The sequence below is a fragment of the Phocoena phocoena genome, chromosome 21, assembly GCF_963924675.1.
Source record: "Phocoena phocoena chromosome 21, mPhoPho1.1, whole genome shotgun sequence".
Lineage (NCBI taxonomy): Eukaryota > Metazoa > Chordata > Mammalia > Artiodactyla > Phocoenidae > Phocoena > Phocoena phocoena.
The window spans coordinates 22,517,455-22,541,363 of record NC_089239.1 but is presented as its reverse complement, the minus strand read 5'-3'; the positions used below and the strand labels follow the sequence as shown (position 1 = coordinate 22,541,363).

General features: G+C 36.9%; 1 protein-coding gene across 13 annotated transcripts in view; it reads right to left on the bottom strand.

Annotated features, from left to right (window-relative positions):
- SORBS2 (sorbin and SH3 domain containing 2) overlaps window positions 1-23,909 on the bottom strand; it is a 205,575-nt gene that overhangs the window by 66,001 nt on the left and 115,665 nt on the right. For 4 of the 13 annotated variants that reach the window (XM_065899816.1, XM_065899804.1, XM_065899808.1 and 1 more), the window contains 4 exons: window positions 23,027-23,119; window positions 18,357-18,383; window positions 17,991-18,115; window positions 3,455-3,593 (listed from right to left, as the gene is read on the bottom strand). In XM_065899816.1, the coding sequence (XP_065755888.1) occupies window positions 3,455-3,593; window positions 17,991-18,115; window positions 18,357-18,383; window positions 23,027-23,119 (384 nt within the window). Of the gene's footprint in view, window positions 1-3,454; window positions 3,594-16,555; window positions 17,048-17,990; window positions 18,116-18,356; window positions 18,384-23,026; window positions 23,120-23,909 lie in introns of those variants that run through there. The other 9 variants (XM_065899805.1, XM_065899807.1, XM_065899817.1 and 6 more) reach the window with 4 other exon arrangements.

Genomic DNA, 23,909 nt, shown 5'->3' with positions numbered 1-23,909 from the left:
CCATCACTATATCTTTTAACTCATTGACCTTAAATTTGAGCCACTCATTGTTAACATGTAGGTATATATTGAATAGACCTCTAACAACAAGATCATCATCATTCAGTGTTGAGGGGAAGGGGAAGAATAATATTTGTTGAAAGACCATGCGGCCCCGTGGCAGCCACTGTGTTAAGAAAGCATGGTACATGCATTACTTTTTTTTGTTTTGTTTTTTTGCGGTACTCGGACCTCTCACAGTTGTGGCCTCTCCCGTTGCGGAGCACAGGCTCCGGGCGCGCAGGTTCAGCGGCCATGGCTCACGGGCCTAGCCGCTCCGCGGCATGTGGGATCCTCCCAGACCGGGGCACGAACCCGTGTCCCCTGCATCGGCAGGCGGACTCTCAACCACTGCGCCACCAGGGAAGCCCGCATTACTTCATTTTATCCTTCTAGTAATCTTGGGTGAGGGATCCATTTTATAAATGAGGGGGCAGAAGCTGAGACAAGTTTAGTAATTTCCTTCAGCTCATCATTTACATTACTATTATTTTGGTGAAACTGCTGACTACCATTATCTTAAAGTACTAAAGTGTACTTTTAGGATGAAAAATATGACTATTGAGTCTATGACAGTGATTTTATAAAAATAAAGTGAAAACAAAAATCACGTAAGGAAATCTTCACATCCAAACATATACTTGGATGTGAAGGCATATGGGTAGAGAAATGATCGTAAGCTATTAATATTAACATTTATTTAAGACTCCATGATGGCCACTAAAGTAAAGTAGCTTCGCTTTTACTTTAAAGTAGCAAAAACCATGACTTCTCACCCCCTTGGATGTGAAAATTGCCCTAAGCATACATTGTGACTGAGATGTATCATGCTCTTCATGCCATCTTCGTTAATTTTTGGTATACTTTCATAAGAAACAGAGAGGACATAGGTGGACTCTATATTCCACTTAGAGTTTACAGGTATTTATGAAAATCTACATTATCATGTACAATTGATAATATGACCTCCTCTTTTTCTACAATAAATTTCAAAATTTTGCTGACCAAGAATGACTCTTGGCCATGGTTTGTCAGATCTGTTAGTCAGGTCTCTTTTTATGTGCATATGGAAAAGTCCTTATGTCAGGGCAGCAGTCATTGATTACGTATAGGTATAGATATAAATATAGATATAGACATCTAAAAAGATATGACTGTGTTTTTGTAGTAAATTTATACAAAATTTCATAAGATTTTTTAAAAATTTAACTCATTATAAGGATAAGTAGAGATAAGACCTTTGTAGACTAATATCCATTATATTTGTAACTGCTGTTACTATGACTGTGTTTTAGTTTGCAACAGAAAAGCATTTTCAATCCATTTCTGATGAAGAATGAATAAGGCTAGGAATACAACTGCTTTATGTACCATTGTATGTAAAAGTAGTATCTTTTCCAAGCAACTCTGAATTAAGACGCAAAGTGATATTTGACTCTGATTTTCCATTTAATTACAGAAAGGATTTGAGTGGGCAACCGTGATGCTAGTATTTCTATCAAACACTTTTTGAGCACTGAGTATTTGCAAAGGCCTAGCCTAAACAAACAGTGTTAAATCTCTTCATATGTGGGTCATAAGATTCTATGAACTTACAGCTTACAAGTTAGCCTTTTATTTTATTATGCTCTTATATGGTCCACTAACTCTCATTTTTGCAGCTTTGTCCTCAACTTTATAAAGTTCCTCTAGGGCAGAATAGATTTGTATACATTCCTCAGGACCTATCTCAGCACTGGCCAATTGGAATTTGTTCAGTATTTATCTACAGAATTTCTTTCTCTGTAGTATAGTTTATATGTAAAATCCACCCATTGATATGTTCTAATATAAAAGCCTGTCCATACTTAAGTATTTATATATTTTGTTTGTTGGGATGGGAGGGACAAAACTGTGTTCATTAAGACAGGCAAAGGGGACAGAGTCCAACTTTGCTAATAATTATTTGGAAAAATATCATGGCTAGGATAATTTGTAGAGTTTTACTATAGATGTGTAATCACGCATAGCTCCATAAAGAATCTAGATATAATGGACTCCTATTATAATACTACACCAGGGACTGATTATATAAGGGCAGTATTTTGGCACAAAGACGTTCTACTCTCTTATACTATAAAGGGACATCATTATAAGATTCACAGATGATCCTAGGAGCAGCCTTAGAGAAGGTGCAAGTATATTTAGACATTTCTTTGAGTCTCATGGCTACATGTAAGTCTTAGAGAGGTTTTGTTGGCCATAGAAGTTGAATTCCACAATCCATAGGCTGGGTGTTCCTGGGTAAACTAATAGCCTCATCTTCTTTCCATACACAGTGTCGGGGAAGAGAAGGCGCTGTCTACTGTCAACGAGGACATGGGAGTTAAAGCCCTGTGTTCTAGTTTCTTTCTCTCTGCTGGTTGGTGGTGGCCGGAGGATAGGTCTCCTGCTTTTCTGAGAGGTATGTTGTGGTCACATGGTCCTCCGCCGTCTTCCCTGTTTCTTGCTGCCCTGCAATCTTTCTAGTTGCTCAACATGGAACATTTCTCAGCTTGAACTCAGATGATGGTTCGATTTGGTCTGTTTTTCAATGTTTGTTTGGTTGGGTTTTTTTGCATTTTTAAAAACTAAGAAATATTTATTACATTATTTTCTAAATTGTCCTAATATATTTTGCTGCATAAAAATATTCCTAACATTATATAGCACAGCTTCTTTTCCAGGAAGCTTTAAAGAGTTCATAAGCGCCATGAAATCATATGTTTAAAAATTTATACGAATGTTCTAATGTTCATTTTTCTGGGGGGGAGGAGAGCTCTGGCCTTCATTTAGTTCTTAATTCCCAAAGGATTAAGAACTATCTTTCTGTAAAATTCTGCATCATTATTTAAAGGAACTCACATCCCTGACTGGTGGTCTTCTGGTCTCAGTTTGAATAGTAGTTTACTACTTCAGGAGGCAGCCTATCCCCTTGTTAAACTGTTTTAACTGTTAAATAGTTCTTCTTTATATATATTAAAAGAATTTTCTACAATGAAAGCTTTTCCACAAAAGAAAGGGCTGTCTCGAACATGGATGGTATTTGCCACCCATGGAAATTCACTACATGAATGTTCTCCTGGTATATATGCACACTCCTCTCCCCAACTGGCCATCTTTTTCTTTCCGCCCCATCACCCCAAATATCTAATAGCCTTCTCCAGACTCAGATATAGATGCAGTCATCGTCTTGGAATAGCCGGGTCCCCATTTTCTCCAGTGTTAAATCCTCTGCCTTTAATTCCTCCCCTAGGAGAGGCTCATTAAATAGTGGAGTATTGAATGTTTCTGCTTCCTTTTCCAAAAATTACTTGGATGCTTTATATTTTTCTTGTTTGGTTTGTACCTGTTATATTGAAATTGACATGGAAATCATGATTATCAGATGACTTACCAAGTGACCGGCCATGCTGCATGGTAATGCTTGAATTGAATGAGCCTGGTAGCGAGTAGGCAGAAGGGGAAAACGGCCTTTGATAGTAACTCAGTGGACTCACAGTGCCTCCAGAGTTTCCATTCAGCGTTATCTGGCTCTGAGAAAAGCGCAAAGACGTCCTGTTAAAGCACACGGTCCCCTGTAAACATCACTCCTTTAGATGACAATAATGGCTTCCATTCAAATGACAGTAAGCAGCTGTCCAGTATTTATTTACTAACTGATGTCGAGAAGGGCATGGGACTTTTTGTTTCAGTGTCTTCACTATCTTCTTTACTCTGAAAATCACTCTCTTTATATGTCAGAGGGCACAGGAGGTGATTAGGAGAATGGAAGCAGCTGACCAGTGGGCACATTGCTCTGCCAACAGTGATGTCCAAAGATATCAGAGGAGCCAGTATAAAGTAAACGTGGAGGGTGAATCTGCTCTAATGTCGTGACTTAAATCACACTGCTCTGGGTGTAGGATTTTAAAAGAACATTCTTTGACAAGAGGAAAGTGATCGGTTCTCAGACTTAATCAGGGAATCCTGTAGCGGATCAAGGTTTCCAGGGCAAGGTGACTAACATAAGGAGGACAATTGTTTGGATTTATATATGTCATGAAGCAATCTATTCTGGAAGAATCAAATACCTGGCAAAGCATCAGAAAGTGGTGTTAACCCCCCGGCTTCTTCCTACTCATGTTTCATTTAGCACGTTATAGGCCTCTTTTTGATTCCTTAATAATTTATTGTTTTGATTGCTTTATATTTGAGTATTTTCATATCCCCAGTGGTATTTCAAGATTCTTGTTGAAGACGGTCATATATATGCTTTTTAAACATATTTTTCTGTATAACATGCAACCTGGTGCTAATAGGATAGTAGATATTCAATAGATACATATTCCCATTGAATGGAATCAGCTCAGTTAGAGAGGTGGAGCTCACTATTAAGCATGCCTGTCTGTCCACAACATAGCACTGAGCATTGTGCAGATTGTATAATGCATGCAAATAAGATAAAACATTAGTAAGAGCATTTAGTTCAAACACCTTACAGCTGAATACACACAAGACACACATAGGCACACAGATAAAGAACCATAATTTGTGACCTTTATCTGCTTATTTTAAAACAAATTAAGCTTCTGTCATATAGGCCTGAAACACAGGTAGTCAATTAATTGTACATTTCCATGATTTTTCACTTTAAAGCAGATGTTTTCAAATAATGTAGAATTAATCTAGTTTCATTACTTTATAGCCATACCACACCTGTCCTAAAGTCAGTAAGCATACATTACAATGATTGTGCTTAATGATGAACTACTGCTCTGAGCTGTTACAGAAATCGTTATTAGCAACCCCATCTTGAGGGTCATCTACCCTAGAGCACTGGCCATTCAGAGAAGTGTGATGCACTGATCTACCCAGATGCTTCAGAGCGCTTATATATCGTTGATGAATTATTCGAGACTATTTTTGCCTCCTTGCCCAAATCCAGTTTGGTTGATCTTTAAAGTAAATATAATTTAAATATTATTGTTATAATTAATGTTAAAGGCAGGAGAATTCTTCTTAGTAAAAACTATCATGTTACTATGTAACTAAACTTAGGAAAGTTGCCCTGCCTCCTATTTTGATGGTTTCAATAACATTGGTTATGGGTTAAACAAAATAAAAGCTGCAGATAGATTTAGCCTTTCATCATGTTAAATCAATTAGGATTTTACTAATGAAATAATACTATTAGAATTTTAGAAAATACTTTATTATTATAGTGAAATAATTATTAGGAAAACCATCTCATGGAGAAGGTATGTGCAATTTAAACTGTTACTTGAAACGAAGTTCAGTTACAGTTGGCTCCACAAAGCTATATGTATGCCTCTCAGGCTCCTGAAGAGTCTTAGAAACAGTGAATTAAATAGGCTAGTACATAAATTAATACACTATCACTGCTTTGTATTTTTGGGTAAAGGCATTCCTTAGGGTTTTAAAAGTAAAGAACTATTGAAAGCATAGTAGAACATGGAGAGGCTCATGCCTGTTGCGCTCCAGGTACTAGTGGCAGGGGAGGTATTAGCCGTGGAAAAGGAGGTTCCTTCTGTAGCTAGTCTCTGAATGCAACATTTCAGGGGAAAGTTTTATACCCAGCTGTTGAATGAATACTGAAGCCCATCTAAAGTATTATTAAGTGTTTAGTAAAGATACTAAAAAGTATCTTTTGTCTTCTGTAATTGCAGTGTCTTGAAAAACATATAGTTTATAATATTTCTCCAGGCATGAAATTCACAGATTTATGACCTTGATGCAGCATAAAAATTATGTAGCACAGCTAAAATTTTCTCTATGACAATGCATATTTAGAACTTCCTTATGAAATCAATTTTAGAAAAAAATTCCCTTTATTTTGCCTAAAGTTATGTGCCTTTCAAATTGAAGCTATTATCTATACTTTATATGCAATAGAAAATCTGTGCCATAAAACTTTGAAACACTTTAGGCATTTATAAATCATTTATTAGGGACTGCTTGCCAAGTAGATATATTTAGATGAAATAAATATGTATGGGAAATATTTATATATTGTTCTAAATGGAAGACAAATTGTTGATATATAAAACAATAAATATTCATAAATTTCTATACTGGAGTGTCTTGGGAAAATAATTCCAACAGAATCATAGGGCTAAGTTTCTGCAATGTAGATTAAGGTTATTTGCATCTTTCACTCCTGTTGGATAGATGGGTTCAAAAGATGTAGCTGTTAATGAAAAGGGAGCAAGAAGAATTAACATCATACAGTGAGTAATCATGCATGTGACAAATAAGGAGATGTGAACTGTTCATACGGGGCACATTCATATGAATCTCTGAAGTAAACTGTTATCTACCAGGATTAAAATTTTAGACTTTCTCTACTAGTCATCATCCCATGTATACCTATCTAAATTTCTGAGAAAACTTCTTATTAAGGCAAATCACTGTACAACTCATTAGCTAGAGCAACACAGTGTAAACATAAGTGACTCTAAAATGAATGAAGAGAATATAATTGACCATTTTAGCCCAAAATAGGTTTATGAGGATGAATGTAATGTATTTCCGTAACAGACTGTACGGAATCGGTTTAGATGGAATCAACATGTATGCAAATAAAAATGCTCGGCTGCAAAATCAGATGGCAGACAAGAAATTGGTCCTTTCGGTCTTTGGAGATCTGTTTAAAAAATGATGGAGCATAGGAAAGAAGAATAATTACATGCATGATAGCAGGGATGGTTAAAGTGATGCCATCTGTCATGGCAGACTGCTGACCCAAGGTTGGGGAAGGTGTTTCAGAACAGTCAGTTTGTCAGAGTCAGCTATCTGCAGCTCATGTGGGGTGTCTGAGGAGTACTCCCTGGAGAAGCAGGAGGGGTGCTCGCCCTGGGAGGTCTGTAGTGAGAGAGCCTGTGGCGTTGCTGTGGATAAGGCAGGCAGGAGCAAGAAGAAGGGGTTTATAAAAACAATGCAAAAACGTCGGGGGTCTTTGCAGGTGTGAAGGCCCCAAATCAGCAGGTGGTAGCAGGGCAAGTGATGCTGGGCTGGAGCCAGCAACTGGTGAAAAAGTGGTTGGGTTAAAAGTTACCACAGAAGGAGGGCGTGAAGAAGAGGCTTCTGGTGGGGTTTGTCTGTGTGTTTGTGAAGCATTTACCTCCAGCACATTGGCGGTTAAGTTCTGGTTTCCGAGCTGAGTTTGAGGAAAAAATAATGAGAAGAGATATAAATGATCCAATTAATAAAAACACCTCTTTTTGCAATGTGGCAGAGAAGGCAAAGCATCGGTTTTATTTGCAAGCACTCTAAGGAAATATATTCAGAAGAATTAATTAGGTGCCAACCACACAGTAGAGGAAAAGCACGAAAACATGCAGAAAAGGAATCCAGTAAATGTTTTTTGGAAATAAGACCAGTTTTCACACAGCTTTAGTTTTGGGTGAGGGCTTAAGAGTGTTGGCATAATGGAATTTTTTTTTCTCCAAAGTTTTGGTTTTTGCACTTGTGACAACAAATTAATATCAAGTCATTCACTGGTTGGCAGAATTAGTTTTCCCTTCACCAGATTTCTCCCTACTGCCTCCTTGTTGGAAAATGTCCCCCAAGCATAAATCAGTTTGCCTCATGTTTTTCTGACTTTCAGATCTAGAGACTGATCAAATTAAAAACAACTAAATGGAGAGGGAATTTTGTTTCCTTTCCACTCATTGAATCTCTATTTTAACTTCACTATAAAATACTAAAGGAATTGAACTTTAAAATATCCTAGCAGTGCAAATAGTGGTACCTTTGTGTGAAAATGAAAAACAAAAAAACAAAAAAAACAGCCACTGATGATGTTAGAGTATACCCTAGCTGGTTAGAACTACTGTTGGCTTAAAATCTTAGGTAAAGGAGAAAGAAACTGAAGGAGAAAGAAAAGGTTTAATACCTCCAAGGCTAAACATGGCGGAGGAGTGGTCTGTAAAAGGAAGAGAGCGGAGGGCCCATTAAAGATGTCATAGCTCTCCATTTTCACCTTCATGATAGCTGACCACACAGGGCAAATATGATGATAAGTGAATTCATTCAACATGAGTGAATAAAACTCTGAAGCAAATTTTGTTTCTTACTCCTAACCCCCACCTCCAAAATAAAGGTGTTTTGAGTGTTCAGTATGGGGCCAGTTGTAGCATAGATAGCCAAAGTATTATAGGATATTAATACAAGGATGGGGAATGTATTAAAGAAAACTGTATAAACTTAAAAATCTTGCCTAGTAAAGATTTAAGTGATTCTTGGCCAGCCATCATCTTCCTAACAGTTGATGTCATGCAGGCTGTTGATCTCATAAAAAGTTATAATTAGTTTTTGTCCTCAGAATTTTAATTGGAGAGTTTTTAAAAATCCATTATATAAAAAGGTCTCTTGGCCACAGATACCTTAAAAATCTGAGAGCTATTGATCCTTCTCTTAGGAAAAATGCACAAATTCATGTATGCATAAAATTTGCATCAACTTTAGGGATTCATGGATACTTGAAAGCACATCTTTAATCTAACAGGTTAAGAAACTCCAACCCTGGATAAAAAGACAGATTTTTCTATTCTATTCGTCTCTAGTGAGCTTTTGTTGTTGTTGTTTAAAGACACACATTTTAAATGTGATACTTTTATACTCATATGTGGGCACTGCAAACTCAGGTGCTGACCCTGGGCCAGGAATGTATCCAGAACGTGCAAATCAGGCTAGGGGTTAGATAAGAGGGAATGATGGTCCAATCTCTACGTCTGCATCTTTATTGCTGTCCCGATACAGGGAGGGGGAAGGGTAAGCTGGGACGACGTGAGAGAGTGGCATGGACATATATACACTACCAAATGTAAAACAGATAGCTAGTGGGAAGCGGCTGCATATCACAGGGAGATCAGCTCGGTGCTTTGTGACCACCTAGGGGGGTGGGATAGGGAGGGTGGGAGGGAGACCCAAGAGGGAGGGAATGTGGGGATATATGTATATGTATAGCTAATTCACTTTGTTATAAAGCAGAAACTAACACACCATTGTAAAGCAATTATACTGCAATAAAGATGTTAGAAAATAAAAAAGAGGGAATGATAGAAACTGGTAGAAGGCAAAGGGCATGTTGCCCCAAGGCAGCCAAATTAAAAATTAACTCAGTGGCAACCAAACAAAGAATATCTATAGTTATAAACCCTTAGGCCGTATGTTTTTTGGCTCAGTAAATGTAGAATCTGGAGGTGGAAGGGGAATAGTTGGATATGGGCTTGGAGTGGAGCTTGGGGTACAGAGAAAGGGAGCAGAGTCTGGCAGGGCCAGGCTGAGGGTGAGGTGAGCAAGGCATTTATCTTGGGTGCAGAATTTAACGGAGTGACAAAAACTCAGTCATGGAGATAAACACTATTTTAATGCAATCTTATGGAAAAAAAATCAAAGTCAATACAAAAAAAATCCAAACTGAACAAAATATCAAAAATTTAAATAATGAACAGTGCCATGCCAGGTCATATTGAAGACTGAGGAAAAAGGAAAAATTTGTATCCTGGATTTTTAATGGAAGCAATAATATTATAATAAAATAATAATATTTTCAAAATCTGTTTTTTCCCAATCTCATTTTCAGTTGAGACAATAGCCATGCCTGACAAATTTCCCTTGGCCAACGATGATCTTAAACAATTTTTAACTAATTTAAGATGAAGTTAAAATTGTAATAAATTCTGTTTTGGTCAAAATAAAATATTTAAACTTAAAATAATGTTCAGTTTTGATACACTTACTTTTCAACTTTTCAGTATTTTTAAAACTGCTGAAATGTCCTAGAAAAAAATGACATACATACATAAAAACATACGTATATGCGGGAAATATTTTTCTTTCTGTCTCAGACTCTAATTGGCTTGACACGGCACTGTAGTCTGGGATCTTAACACTTCCCTCTTGAATGTCTTTAGTGGTTGAACTTCTAGGCCTCATTTCTCAAGAAACGTATGAAATATGTCTTAAATATCAAGTGAAAGGATGTGACAGGTTTTGTTCTCTACTTTTCAATAGAGCTGATAGTGATTTACTTGAAAAGAGTATCTAGGAGAGAGTTATACAAAAATCAATCTTTATATTAAGAAATTATTTGTATCTTATTAGGTGTCATAATGGTATTTTTTTCTCTTCACCCATTAGATAGAGGTACTAAAATTTCCACAGACCTAAGGATACCGTACCTTATATTGGCTTTAAACTACTACCAGGATAATTGAGGTTGACAGTTGAAAACAAGTGACAAAATAATGAAAATTGCTGAAGCCTTGTGATGGGCTACTTAAAATGGGTTTTATTTTATAACTATCCATATCGCTGTTAAGATTTACAATTTCCATGGTAACTTTAAAAGAAACAATTTAAGACTTTCTCTGAAAAAACAGTTCGCTTTTACATACCACCCCATCTCCTTCTGTGATAATCACCCCCCTCTCTCACAGCCCTCCTGAGGGAAAGAGGAGGAAGCCCCTGGCTGCCGTGTTTATACCAGGCAAGCCCATTTTATTGTTTAGGAGGGGGAATAACTGAACTAAACTGGGCCAACGAGGCACTGCCTCTTTCCAGGGAATTTGAATTAAATGATACTGAATGCCCCGGTCAGGTAATCGTGTACCCCACAGTCCCAGATGCAAGTTCACACATAATCAGAGCCAGGGAATGTCATGGAAATCCACAGGCAACTTGGAGAGATGAGAGGGCAGAAGCTAAGAGAATGTGGCCGACCTCAGGGAGGCGAGACAGGAACTGGGCGGCCTCTAAGATGGACAAAGAGAGTAGCTAACTGGTCATTCCCCAGGCCCCCTAAGACCTGGCTTTACTGCCTGCACTTCATGATACAAAACTGCCCGGGAGCCTCAGAATAAAAACCCTTTTTACCAGAGGTCTTAGCCTTACAGTCCCTACCCACAACCTGGGTGACAAGTGATCTAAGATGGTCACACAGATTTGGGCACATTGATGGAGTGTGTTGTCTGGATCAGGGGAGTGAATATTTCCACTGTGCTACTCAGATCAGGAATATGATTTTGACTCCGAGAAGGTGTCACATCTTAAGAACCTTGCCAGAACATGGGGTTCAAGTGTCAGATTATATCAGAAACTAAAGGCACTTGAACCTCCTGGTTGAGCTGTGGGTCTAGAGTCAGACAGACGTGGCAAGTTGTCTACCTTCCCTTGGCCTCAGTTTCCTCATGTGTAAAAATGCAGACATTAATAAACCCAACTCCTAAAGCCTGTGAAAATTAAGTGAGAAAATGTATGTAAAGTGCTAGTTCAGCATTTTGTGTGTCGTAAGAGCTCTCAGTAAATGAGAGCCATTTTTAAAAAATTAAAATGCTTGGAAGGCATAGGAATGCTTTGCCCAAAGCAAAGAGCAGGGTAGAGAGAAGAGTAATGTGAAAAGGGAGACAACTTCATCTCTTTTGCTTCCTGTTGATGAAGTACAGAAGTTAAGGAAGGCAGAGTGCCTCAATAAGAGAAATACTTTCTAATATTTAGATCTGAGAATTGCCCAAGCCCTGACTAGCTGTTCCTACACTAACTGAGCTCTCCATACCTACGTGTATTGAAGAAGAGGCAGTCTGCTCTTCTATTTGGAGGTGTTATAGAGGGGCTCCTAGGTGATTTCTAAATTCATACTGGAATCCCAAATATTCTCTACTGTTCAATCATTCAAACACACACACACACACACACACACACACACACACACACACACACACGTCAGGTGGAGGATTTGCCATAGACCTGATCAATTGATCTCATAACAAACCCATAAAAAAGAAGTCATGAGATATTGGCTGGCCATCCTAATAGAACACATGAGTGATTAGAGCTGGTGTTGATGGGATTGGTCCAGAAAGCATACTCTGTATTCTACACCTTTTCTATCATCCCACACTGCTGACATTTATTCATGATTCAGCCTTCCTTAAAACTTCTACATCTTGATCCCATGGAGCAAAAGAGATGAGTTTTCTCCTTTGTCTACATGACACTGAGACAAAGTCCCCTCTGAGTCCCCAGCATATGTGCAGGAGGAGTGTGAAAGTGAGGCTTTGGCAAATGCTTGATGACATTATTTCATAATAGGAGGGCCAGGTTTATCCTCCTGAAGCAAAGGGCACAACACTAACAAATGCCAGAGAAAATGTCTGGGGTGTAGATTTTGCTGTCTTTCAAAGCTTCTGGTTTAGGCATTCACTTATCTGACACTGAGAACAATGTGACATTTTTAGCAACAGGATGTCTGTTCACACAGGGTAACATACCTCATTTTGTGTTCTCTCTATATATAAATTTGTAGGAGGTAAATTAAAACATATGCAGCTTATAAAACAATATGTTGTATTATCAGATACAGAGAGAATTAAAATTCCTAATGGTAGGCTGCAGTTTTCTTCTTACACTAATGGTCAGACTTTAATGAAAACAGCAAAAGTATGTAAATGAAACTTCCAGAACACTAAAGTTTCCTTTTCACCTCTCAGTGTAGAGCATTTTTGTTTCTTGGGACTGCTAATTTCTTGGGAGGATAATTCTTTATAATAGAGCATATATTTGGCTAATTCATGATGTGTAGCTGACAGCTCTTGGCATTTACTGAGACTTCTTGCAAGAATGTGGAATGTAAGTATTTAAAACAAAAAGGTCACCACCGTGAAAGGCCATTAGGTGGAAAATGAGACAAAAGTAAAGTGTATCACAATAGGCAAGATGTGCAAACATGTCTAGACACCGATCAGTGGATGAATGGATAAAGAAAATGTGGTATATACAGACAGTGGAAGATTACTCAGTCTTAGAAAAAGAAGGAAGTCCTGTCATATGAGACAACACAGGTGAACTTTGAGGGCATTATCCTAAGTGAAACAAGCCAGTCACAGAAGAAGAAATACTGCATGATTCCACATATATGAGGGCTCTCAAATAGGCTCATAGAAGCAGAGAGTGGAAAGGTGGTTGCCATGGGTGGGGGACATGGGGAGATGGGAGTTGCCGTTCACAGGTGGAGTTTCAGTTACGCAAGAAGATGACGTGATTACATTCTAGAGATCTGTGGTACAACATCACGCCCATAGTTAACGGGACTCCATTGTACACTTTAAAATGTGCTAGGTGGGTAGATCTCATGTTAAATATTCTGACACAATTAAAAAAGCTCAGAACTGCAACAGGTTTAGGCCACCTTTTGGGAAAGTGTTATGAAAGACTTTTATCCACCCATTCAAAGAATGTACTATTGAAAATAATATATTTCCTTTTCCCAATCAGATGCATAGTTTGGAAAAAGGATATTATTTTAAAATAACAATAGTTACTCCATATTGAGGGATTATTATGTACCAGGCAGTGTCTTATTCAAACCCCACAGCAATAGTGTGAGATGAATGCTATTATTATCCCCATTTTATAGATGAAGGAAGTGAGGCTCAGGGAAGGGGAATAACTAGATGAAAGGTCTTACATTAATAACCCCTTAAGGAGCTGATTGTCCAATTGTTCTCCTCCCAGTCTCTCTTAAACTCACAAGAAAGTTCCCCTCCCCACTTCTAGGTCAGCGGTAGGTTAGCAGACCTCATCTTACACAGGTACTGTCAGCAGCATTTATGCAGTTAATCATCTCTCCTCGATACACTTTCCTCACTTTCCTGGATTTCCTCCTCCCTTGAACCTCCTTAGCTGATTCCTCCTCTTACTGTTGGGATGCCCTTGGGCTCAGTCCTTGGGCCTCCTCTTTTCTCTGTAGTCATGCTCTGGTCATCTCATTCAGTCTCATGGCTGCAAAACCATCTATAAGCCGATGGCTTAGATCTCCAACCTGGACCTTTCACCTGAACTCCAGACTCATATATCCAACTACATAGTGGACCCCTCCATGTGGATGTCTCACAGACTCCTCAAACTTACCATGTCCCAAATGGAACCTCTGATCTTTCCACAAACCTGCTCTACTCACGGTTATCCAGTCTCAGTGCACAAAGCGTGGCAAATTCCATTTTTCCCCGTTGCAAAGATGCAAAACTTTGAAGTCAGTCTTGACTCTTCTCTTTCCCTTACCTCCAACATGCAATCTGTCAGGAAGTCCTATTTACTCTACTTTCAAAATACATTCAGAATTCGATTTCTCACCACCTCCACTGTTTCCACCCTGCTCGGAGCCACCGCCATTCACTTAAGTTGTTGCCATAGCCGCCTACCTACCTGGCCTGCCGACTCTCCTTCTTGCCCTACTATAGTTTGTTCTCCACTGAGCTGCCAGAATGATTCTGTTAGAATATAAGTCAAATGATGACAGCCGTAGCCTTAAAATCCCCCAATGACTCCCATTTATATTGAGAGTAAAAGTTGAAATCCTTGCAGTGGCTTCTAGGAGCATCTGGCCTCTGGCCTCTGTTACCTCTGACTTAACTTCCTCTTACCTACACTTCACATAATTCCTCTCCTTCCCTATGACTCCCTTGCTGGTCCATGAGCAGCCCCAGAGTGCTTCAGCCTTAAAGCCTTTACACTAGATATTCCCTCTGCCTGGAATGTTCTTCCCCCTTCAAAGCTGTTCTATCTACTGCATGAAGACTCTTTGACTCTCCTATTTAACATGGACTCTGCTCCCCACATCCCTGCTCAGTGCTGCTTAGTTTATTTACATAATCTCCTTCTAATGTATGTAGTAATCTACTTATCTAAGTTTTTATTAATATTTGTCCGCTCTACCCCCAACAAGTCTTTAATCATCAATGGTTTCAAATGCAGCTCTGTGACTAGAACAGACGACACATGCCCAATAAATATTTGTTGAATGAATAAAAGCGACAGCATCTCAAATCTTAACTTGTGGCTCATGGTGATTCCCTGAGGATTGTATTATGAAACCAACTGTCTCCGGTCAGCCTGGACGGTGACAAAGCCATAGGGAAGAAAGTTATCAACTTAAGTTTCCAAACATAATAAAATGATTTAGAAGAACCAAACTATGTCAGATGAGTGAACTGAGCTGTGAACGTGGTAGCATTTGCTCTAATTGCTCCTACACCTGCTTCCAGGGACACGTCCTGGGACACAAGTAAGTCTGTTGTCTGACACTAGCCCAGCCGTGTCTGTGGTATCTCAGCTTGACTTTGCTCCCTACCTCATGGGATTGTGGAAGTTATTAATAAATGTGAATAAGTTGGAACAGCATCTGCATATAGTAAACTCAGTATTTGTTAGGTGCTATTGTTATTATTTCATAAGGGCTTTTAGAAAATACTACCTTTATTCAAAGAATTTACTCTAATGAATGAATTTTGCATATCATGATTAGCTGATGAAGGAAATGTTTTAGTAGAGGTATAGAAATACCCACTTGTCTTTTTAATCATCTAAGCTTAAGGTTTCCGCTTTATGGGTGTGGCGGGGAGGAGAGGATTTTGGTGTCAATCGGATGCCTGTTGAAGATTTTCTATAAAGCTTAAAAATATATCTCTTCAAGGATATGTCTTGAATGATCTTTAATAGCACAGCTACAGGAAATAGTATTATACAAATTATTTCCTCAGGTATGAGTGTTTTCTAGTCTCCCACTACTGCTGCAGTTGCTAGTGTATCTTTATAAATGGCTACCATTTACGCAGGGCTTGCTCTGTCCTAAGTAATTTACCTCTACTATCTCCCTACTCTTATCACAACCTAAGAATTAAGGATTAATTAATATTCTCATTTCTTTGTTCAGACTCATAGTTAGGATGGTTGCCTCATCACATAGCCAGTGATAGAGCTTGGATTGAAATCTACAGTTTATCGTTAAAGCTTATTCTCTTAACATTACATCATTTTGTGGAAAAGCCAAGAAGACAAACACATTTCTCTTCTAACTAGATTAATAAATGTCAGCAGAATGACACTATGGGAGAATTTTACGTATAAGCGAATAAAGATTTACTTCTTAATAGTCTGAGTACTAAAGATTGATTAATATACTTTCTGAAATTGTAAACTTAAAAAGGTAGAAATTGATCAAGTTTCAATGAAAATGATAATTGAACTACAAGAAAATAAACTCTGGTGGAATTAAGATGAATGTTTCTTGCCAAAGTGAATTATAATGGACAATTATTTTAAGAGATTTTACACATGTAAGTAAAGTACAACCTAGGTACTCAGAGGTCTGGCATGAAAAATATTTCTTTAAAACTTAAAAGTACTTTGCAGTCTTAAGTGATAACCAATCATCAATGATTTCTTATAAATACCTAAAAGGAAGAAACTGTTAAAACATTTTATTTCTGGATAAAAGATCTGTAGATATATATTTCTTTTTATGTAGATATTTTTTAAATTAAAAAATACGTAGAAACTTATCGATGAATTTAGTACGGTTTTAAATAGGAAGATGGTTTCTTTCTCCTTTCCTGATTGCAAACTAACAAAGCATTGGATTATATAAGAAGCCCAAACCAAAGGAGTTAGGGTCTCTACAGAATGCTCTAAGAAGAGATTGGAAAGTGTAAGGTACCACTTGGCAGTCTGAGGACTGAGAGGCCGCAGCAACTGCAGGTTTTTGTCTCTCTGGCTGAAGAGGTATCTTTGCAGTCTCTGGAGAAAGCTCAGATGGCTGTTTGTGGCTTTCAGGATCATGTCCTGAAAGGGGAGCTATCTGAATGGAAAGAGATGCTGTGTGTATCTCAGGCACTGGGTTAGGGGGTGGTGAGCAAGGCCTTTTACGAAATGATGGTACTTCAACAGATTTGGAAAACTGTGGAGGATTAAAGGGGATGCTACTTCCTGGATCCTGGTTATGGATTAGTTTCAACGTAGAGATTCTCCGAGTCTGAGAATCTTGCGTGTAGTCCTCTTGTAGAAATGGGGTACTCATGTCAGCTTTTGGTGGGGAACCTGTGCTGGAAGGTGGTGGTAGTGGATTAGTGATTTTTTGTGTATATGACACAGTTGTGTTAGATTCTTCAGAATATACAATTGTCTGGCTGGACTCATCAGTAGAATACATAGTTCCCTGAAGAGGTGTTTTGTTAGTAAAGAACTCTGTACAGGAGGGAATTTGTGTGTTAGTTACTAATTGGTCTAAAATGTCACCCTTTGTGTGACTGGTTATCAAGGAGCTACAAAAGCTCTCTTTTCTGGGTGGTGGAAGGGGTGCCTGGATTATCAAAACATCCGGAGAAAGAAATAATGTTGAAGGAAAAATAGAGAGAAAGTCAAAGTTAATCATTAAACCAGTGTTAACTCTACCCTTAAAGTAAAGCAACGTGATACCTTCTTATTATGCTATACATTTTGATGGCCAGATTGAATGATCATTTTTTCCTTTGTTTAGAATGTGTTTTAATTTATTATCAATAGTTGCCCTCTGGAGGAAAATAGTTTTATAGAGAATAGAGAATACATTATAAAGTTTGTCTCCATCTACATTCTGGGAAATTAGGTTAAAAGTGAACATATGTTCTCTTGGCATATTTTTAGACCTTGAGGTATATATATATATATATAGTATTTACTCACATTGTTTTGGTAACACTTTTCACGCCTGTAACACAATTTTACTAATATCTCCAACACAGAGTTTCTTTAGTTAATATAATGAGCAGTTGTATAACTCATATTTATTGAGTAGATAATATATTGCTGACCTCATAACTTTGAAATCCAAATCATCAGTTGACAGTTTTTTAAGAATTAGAAAATATCCTAAAAATTATGTCAGAAACTGACCTGCTTTTATCAGCTGAATTAGAAAAAATATTCAGAAACCTGTTTTGAACTTAAGACTTGTCTTCCATGTTGTAAATACAAGTCAATACGAATACAAAAGCAAAACCATATCAAAAATGAAACATATCAAAATATGCATGTTACTAGAAAAGAGGCTGTAGAGCAGTGGCCTAATTGCCGTGCTTTAAAATAACACAGTAGACAACAGTGTGCAAGATTACCTGAGCTGGTGATTTTTTTTCTTGTAGATTTGGTCGAACGCTTCTAAAACCTTTTGCTGCAAGAGAGGAATATGTAGCATCTCCATTCAGTGTCTCTTGATTTCGATCATTGTAACATCTCCAAGCTTTTATTAAGGGAAAGCAAATTGGATACAAAAATATCTACATTCACTTTTAACATTTTTTAAATAGAATTTATTTTTTATTTCCAAAATGGAAGTTTTCTTCTTTCTTTCTTAAAAGTTTAATATACATAAATGTATATGCAGTTTAAGTTTACGGTAGGATTAACAATGTGGCTATAAATATGTTTTTAAAAAAACTCACAACAAATGTAGTGGTTATTCAGAACAGTTTTTTTTGTACCTGAGTCCGGTGACTGAGAATCACGCCCTAAAAGAAAAAGAAATGTTGAAATGAATACTCCGGTAAAAGAAACGAACAGTCGCGTAAAGATCATCTGGCCAAGAGCTACATGTATTTTTTGGCAAACGTTATCTCAGTTCTAAAACTCTGGGTACATCAAATAAACTAATGGAAGTTTGTGCATTTATTTTTACTCCAATTAGAATGTAATTCATTAAATATCTATAATATATAATTAACACATATATCAAACACTGATTTTTCCCTCAGTAATATTGCAGCCATTCAATTTTATCTTATTATTGCTTAAGCTGGATGAATTTCTAAATATCAAATTAAAGGGTCATATGGTTTGTAAACAATGAATGCTTCTCCCAGCAGTGAATCAAACCACCAGATCCTTAGCTTTCAATGCCATTGATTTTTTGTAGTTTGCGGGGTTTTTTACCTTAAGAAAGTATAAATACCCTACCATATTATGTGATATTTTCAAATTATTCTCTAGACTTTGAATTTTCTTTTTATTGCCATTTGAGTCATTTTATTTTCAATTCTGAAAGAGCTGTTACAAGACATTCCATTGTCTTGCAGGAAGCATTTCAGTACTAATAAATTGCTTTTGATAATGCAGTTGGGAAGTGGCTCAATGACATGTTTACTCTCAGTTTTACTGGAATTATACATTCAAGTATCTCCTATAACTTATGAACAATTTTAGGTAATCAATTTATGTTGCTTGGCTCTATTATAACACATGGCCAACTTCACCTAGAATCATAAAGCCTTAATTTTGGAAAGGAACTTAGGGGTCATTCAGCCTAACCTTCTGTCCAGGTCCTAGATTCCTTCTGCATGTTCCCTGAAACCATTATTAATTGCTGTTATTTCAATGCCTAATAGAACATGAAAGTTGCGTGTAAAAAGGACTCTCTGTTTTCTTTCTAATGCTTAAGGAATAGTTATTTTGAAATCTAAATACATAAATTTGGAATGATAAACATTAGTTGAGAAATACAAGACTTTGATTTTTAGATAAAATATTTATAATAGATTCTTTCCAAATCAAAAGAAGAAAAATAAGTGTGAATTGGTACAGAGTGCATTAGAATGACTCCAGCTTAGGTGAGTTAGAGGAGACTAATAAATCTTCATTCTTTATGATAGTTGCTAATTTAGTATGGACTTATCTCCAATGAACTCAAAATCAGAGTAATAAAATGGGTACCATGAAGTAAAAATAACTTTGAAAAGTTATACATGAAATATTTATTAGACTTTACTTCTAGGATTTGATGGAAGCAGAAATGATTGAAATTCTCAAGCACTTAAATGATGATGAGGACGCTCTATAAAGAAAGCAAACACAGTGTAGCAATACAGAGTGATCAGAGGTCTGCTTTGGGGCACCCAAGGAGAGCGATTTAATAACCACCTGGGTGCCACATACTGTTTGTGGACAAGGAACAAGTTTTGGGATTCGGGGATTTGGCAATGAAAAGAGAAACAGCATTAATAATAGTTATTATTACTTATAGTGTAATTATTTGCTTGAGAATAGGGAGTTAATTTTACTCTTGGTTTGATAAAACTGAGCTTATAAACAAGGGTACGTGCTGGGGATAGATGTGATAGAAGCCAAATGCTTGGAGGTGTGAGAGGTGTAGACTTGGTGAGGAAGAGGAGGGTATATTGAGCAGACTTGAAGGACACTTGAAATAAACTTCCTGTAATTGACAGTTTGTAGAGGGCCAGTTTTGTTTCTTCTTACTGGCCACCATATTGGAGGTTATGGAAACTTCAGTGGGATAAACATTAGGTGCAAGAATCAGAGGATGGTCACTCTAGGCTCAACTAGGGTCTATCCCTTTCCCCTCTTACCAGGCCCAAGTATCTCCAAATGAAACTGTACCTATGCTACAGGAAATATGAGATATTAATAATGGTGAGCTCTATGGAAAAGCCCTGCTTTACACTGTAGACACAAGTGTGTTGAATTATGAGAAAGGATAAAAATGGCCATGGATCAAAACTTCAGGACAAAACCATATTTTAATGAAACTTACATTAATGATTAAAATCCTAGATCCATGTCAAGTAAAGAGAATAAAGTTTTTTTTTAAGGGTTGATAAATGACTTGGCAAATGCATGGAGAAAATGGTTTTGATCAATAGCATGAACATTATTCATGACCATTCACTTGTGAAAAACACAGAACTAGAATTCTAGGGATCAGAGCCCTTAATTTCTAGTATTCTTTAGTGGGAAGTCATTGCTTCTTTGAAAATTTAAGAATGAGGAAATGGGACAGATTTATTGTTCCCTGGCTGCTCTGCATGTGAAAATCAAGAGTCTTTGAGAACTAAGGACTATAACTGCTCTTCACTCTTACAATGAGCACTCCCTGCGTCCTGGCAGAAGGTTGGGAACACCTGTCAGAGAAGTTGTCAAGGCCTTCCTGGCTTGGTGTCGGGCATTGGACTTGACATCCTTAGAGGTCCTTTCCAACTTTATGATTCCAATACATGAATTGTCCATTGGGACTCTACTTCTTGTAAAAGCAAAAGAGAAAGACAGGCTGATTTAGTGGACAAATAGTTGATGACTAGCAGCTCATGTTGACTCTCTCATCTGGGAGGAGAGATTGGGAAGGTTAGACTCTTTTGTGGAGGTAGTCTAACAGCCTCTACTTAAAGGCTGTTCTATTTTAACAATATTTAAAGCAGTAAATATTTATTAATCTTCCTTTGATTCACAAAAAAGACTGTCAAATACGTTCTTATTATGAAGGCTACCGTATATAATGTGAGTGGGCATACAAAGAGGCTGATTTCTTTCTTCAAAATGTAATTAAAACTTCTTTGAAAAGGGGCTCATACCTTACATGTCTAATTAATACAGAAGAGATCTATTTTTAATGTAACAATTAAATCCAAAATTGAGGGGACCTCATTCTCTAGAACTCTTACTCCTATTTGATATAATGGGAGTGATATGAGATTTAAAATGGTCCAGAGCTACTACTAACTTTTATTACTGAAGATTATTTTATATTCCCAAAAGTATTTAACATTTTCTAATATTTTGACTCTGAAGCATTAAATATATTATATTAAGTTGAGTGATATGAAATTACTAATCTTCTAGCTTTGACTCTCCAAAATGGCAGTCTCTAGCTCAACCTAATAGTATTCTTTCTGTGGTTACTTTTATAAGTAACAACAGTATGGCATTTTTGAAGCATTGCCATGTTCCCTAGCATGTGCCTTAATGGTCCACATCTGAGTAGCTTGGGCTAGAATTTTACTTGGCTGAAATGTCAGTGATATTCATGGTATACACATTCCAACTACCTGATGTCCCTAGACTTCATTTTATTTACTTTCTTATTTCTCTTCATTCTCATTTCCCTCAGGTGTCCAACGTAAACACATTTGTAGTTTTTCTAACATTTTTCATGTGCTCACGTACACATGAACAAACATGTACAAATACATATATAAAGAGAATTTTTTTCAAACCAAAATGAGATCATACTACATACATTGCAATGCAATTTACATTGTTTTAAAAAATGTAATATATTATGGAACCACCTGGCTTCGTATTTAAACTTAGACATTGAAATCTATTTATGGATTGGAGGTGGTGGGCAGGAGTGGGATTCTCCACATGGAAGTTTGTTTTTTTCCCTCAACGAAGCTGGGTAGTTTAGGATCAAGTGGCTTTAAAGCTAAGGACATCCTGACTATTTAATTAACGACTAAATGTATGTGTGTAAAAGACACTAATATGCACTGTGAGAATTAGAATTATTTAAACACTCTTCATCCCTTTCCCACTTCTGCTCCAAAAGCCATGAATATTATAAAAAAAAAAAAAACCAAGGAACCCTCAACTAACCAACCAACAGTCAAACCAACCAACCAACTAACCAGTCACCAAAACATATGGGTGTATTTCAGGGTCTAGAGAGGCCAGGGTGGAAGTCATGAGAGATTATTTATTATAAAGAGACTCACTTTAGTGAATGCTGAAATATCACACCCCCAGTTACCTTCTAGAGTATATTTATACTTGTGGGTGCATGTTAGTTTTAATTGGACCAAGATGTTTAAAAATATATATTAGAAGGTTCTCTGCTTATTGGATTAAAGGAAGGTTTAAAGTCTCTTTCAAAACTAATATTCTATCATTATATTTGCAACCTTTGGTATAGAAGCAAATTAATAAAGATTCAGTTTCCTGCAAATCCCACTTCCTGACCCTCTGTGTCCCCAGCCCCCAACAATTTTTAGGTAAAAAACAACAAAAGCACCTGTGAGTTATCTTAATTAAATATTATGTTCCTTTAGTTCATGTGATGCAAAAACTTCAATAGTTATTAACACTTGCATTTACTTAACACATTTTTGGCAAGTGACTGTTGTTTTTAATTAGATTTTTAAAATGTTTTCTACAAGATATCAGTTTCCTTTGGCTTTTTTATTTTTAGAGCAAAACAGTCATAAGGGATAGGAGCTATTCTTGAGACAAGAAAAATAAGAACTTGTGGGGCATTAGAAAGGTATTTACAGCCACTTTCATCATCCAAACAGGATAATTCTGGAAAGAAAGAAAGGTCAGAGAAAGGCATTCAAGTATGACATTCTGTGAGTTAGTGGTATTATACCTGCAGCCAATAGGTTTGGAGAACTTTGAACTCTCTTCACAGATGTTAATGTAACAGACATGGCAGCACGTTTGCGAGCACACCCACCGCTATCTGGAAGCAAAAAAATGATATAGCAGAGGCCACAGCAAAGGATAAAGCACATGCAGTATCATGCATTTTCAGTGAAATGTGGCAGACATCCATGAGAAAGGTGGTCAGAACTAGTAACCATGGAATACATCTGCAGAATTTACACCCACCCCAAGCTAAAACAAAACAAAACAGAAGAAAAAGCCAGGGGTCTGTCTTAGAAATAGATGCCAATGATTTAATAAAAAATCAGATTTTATACTTAACATTTTATGGGTTTTCTTTAAATAACACACAGCTATAGAATTCAACTTTGTTTATACCATTTAAATTCAACTATTAAATTTACAAGCAGTGTAACTAGCTTTTAGAGTTATGAATAACCTGTATTTCAGGATTAAGAGCTACAGTATAACATACTTTTGTATCCATCATATAGGTTTTACTGTATTCTAGCTATTATGATTCCTGCAAACAGCTTGAAGAACCTCTTGAAGTAAAAGTTGTTAGCTTTTATAGGTATAATATATTTGATACATAAGATTCATAAAGAAAAACAAATGGTGTTATGGCAATACTGTGTCTTCCCATGGTTATTATTAGTTATGGGAATAATTTGCCTAATTGAAATAAAAAACAATGTTGATATATACAGTACTGAAATGACCATGTTTTTAAAAATTAGTTTTTGTACTTTTGAAACATATGTATATGATCTATATATTTTCACTTATGCAAATCACAACATGAAGCAAAATAAGTGAAAATTCATCAGCTATTTTAATGTGATTTGAGAAGTTTAGCATAACAA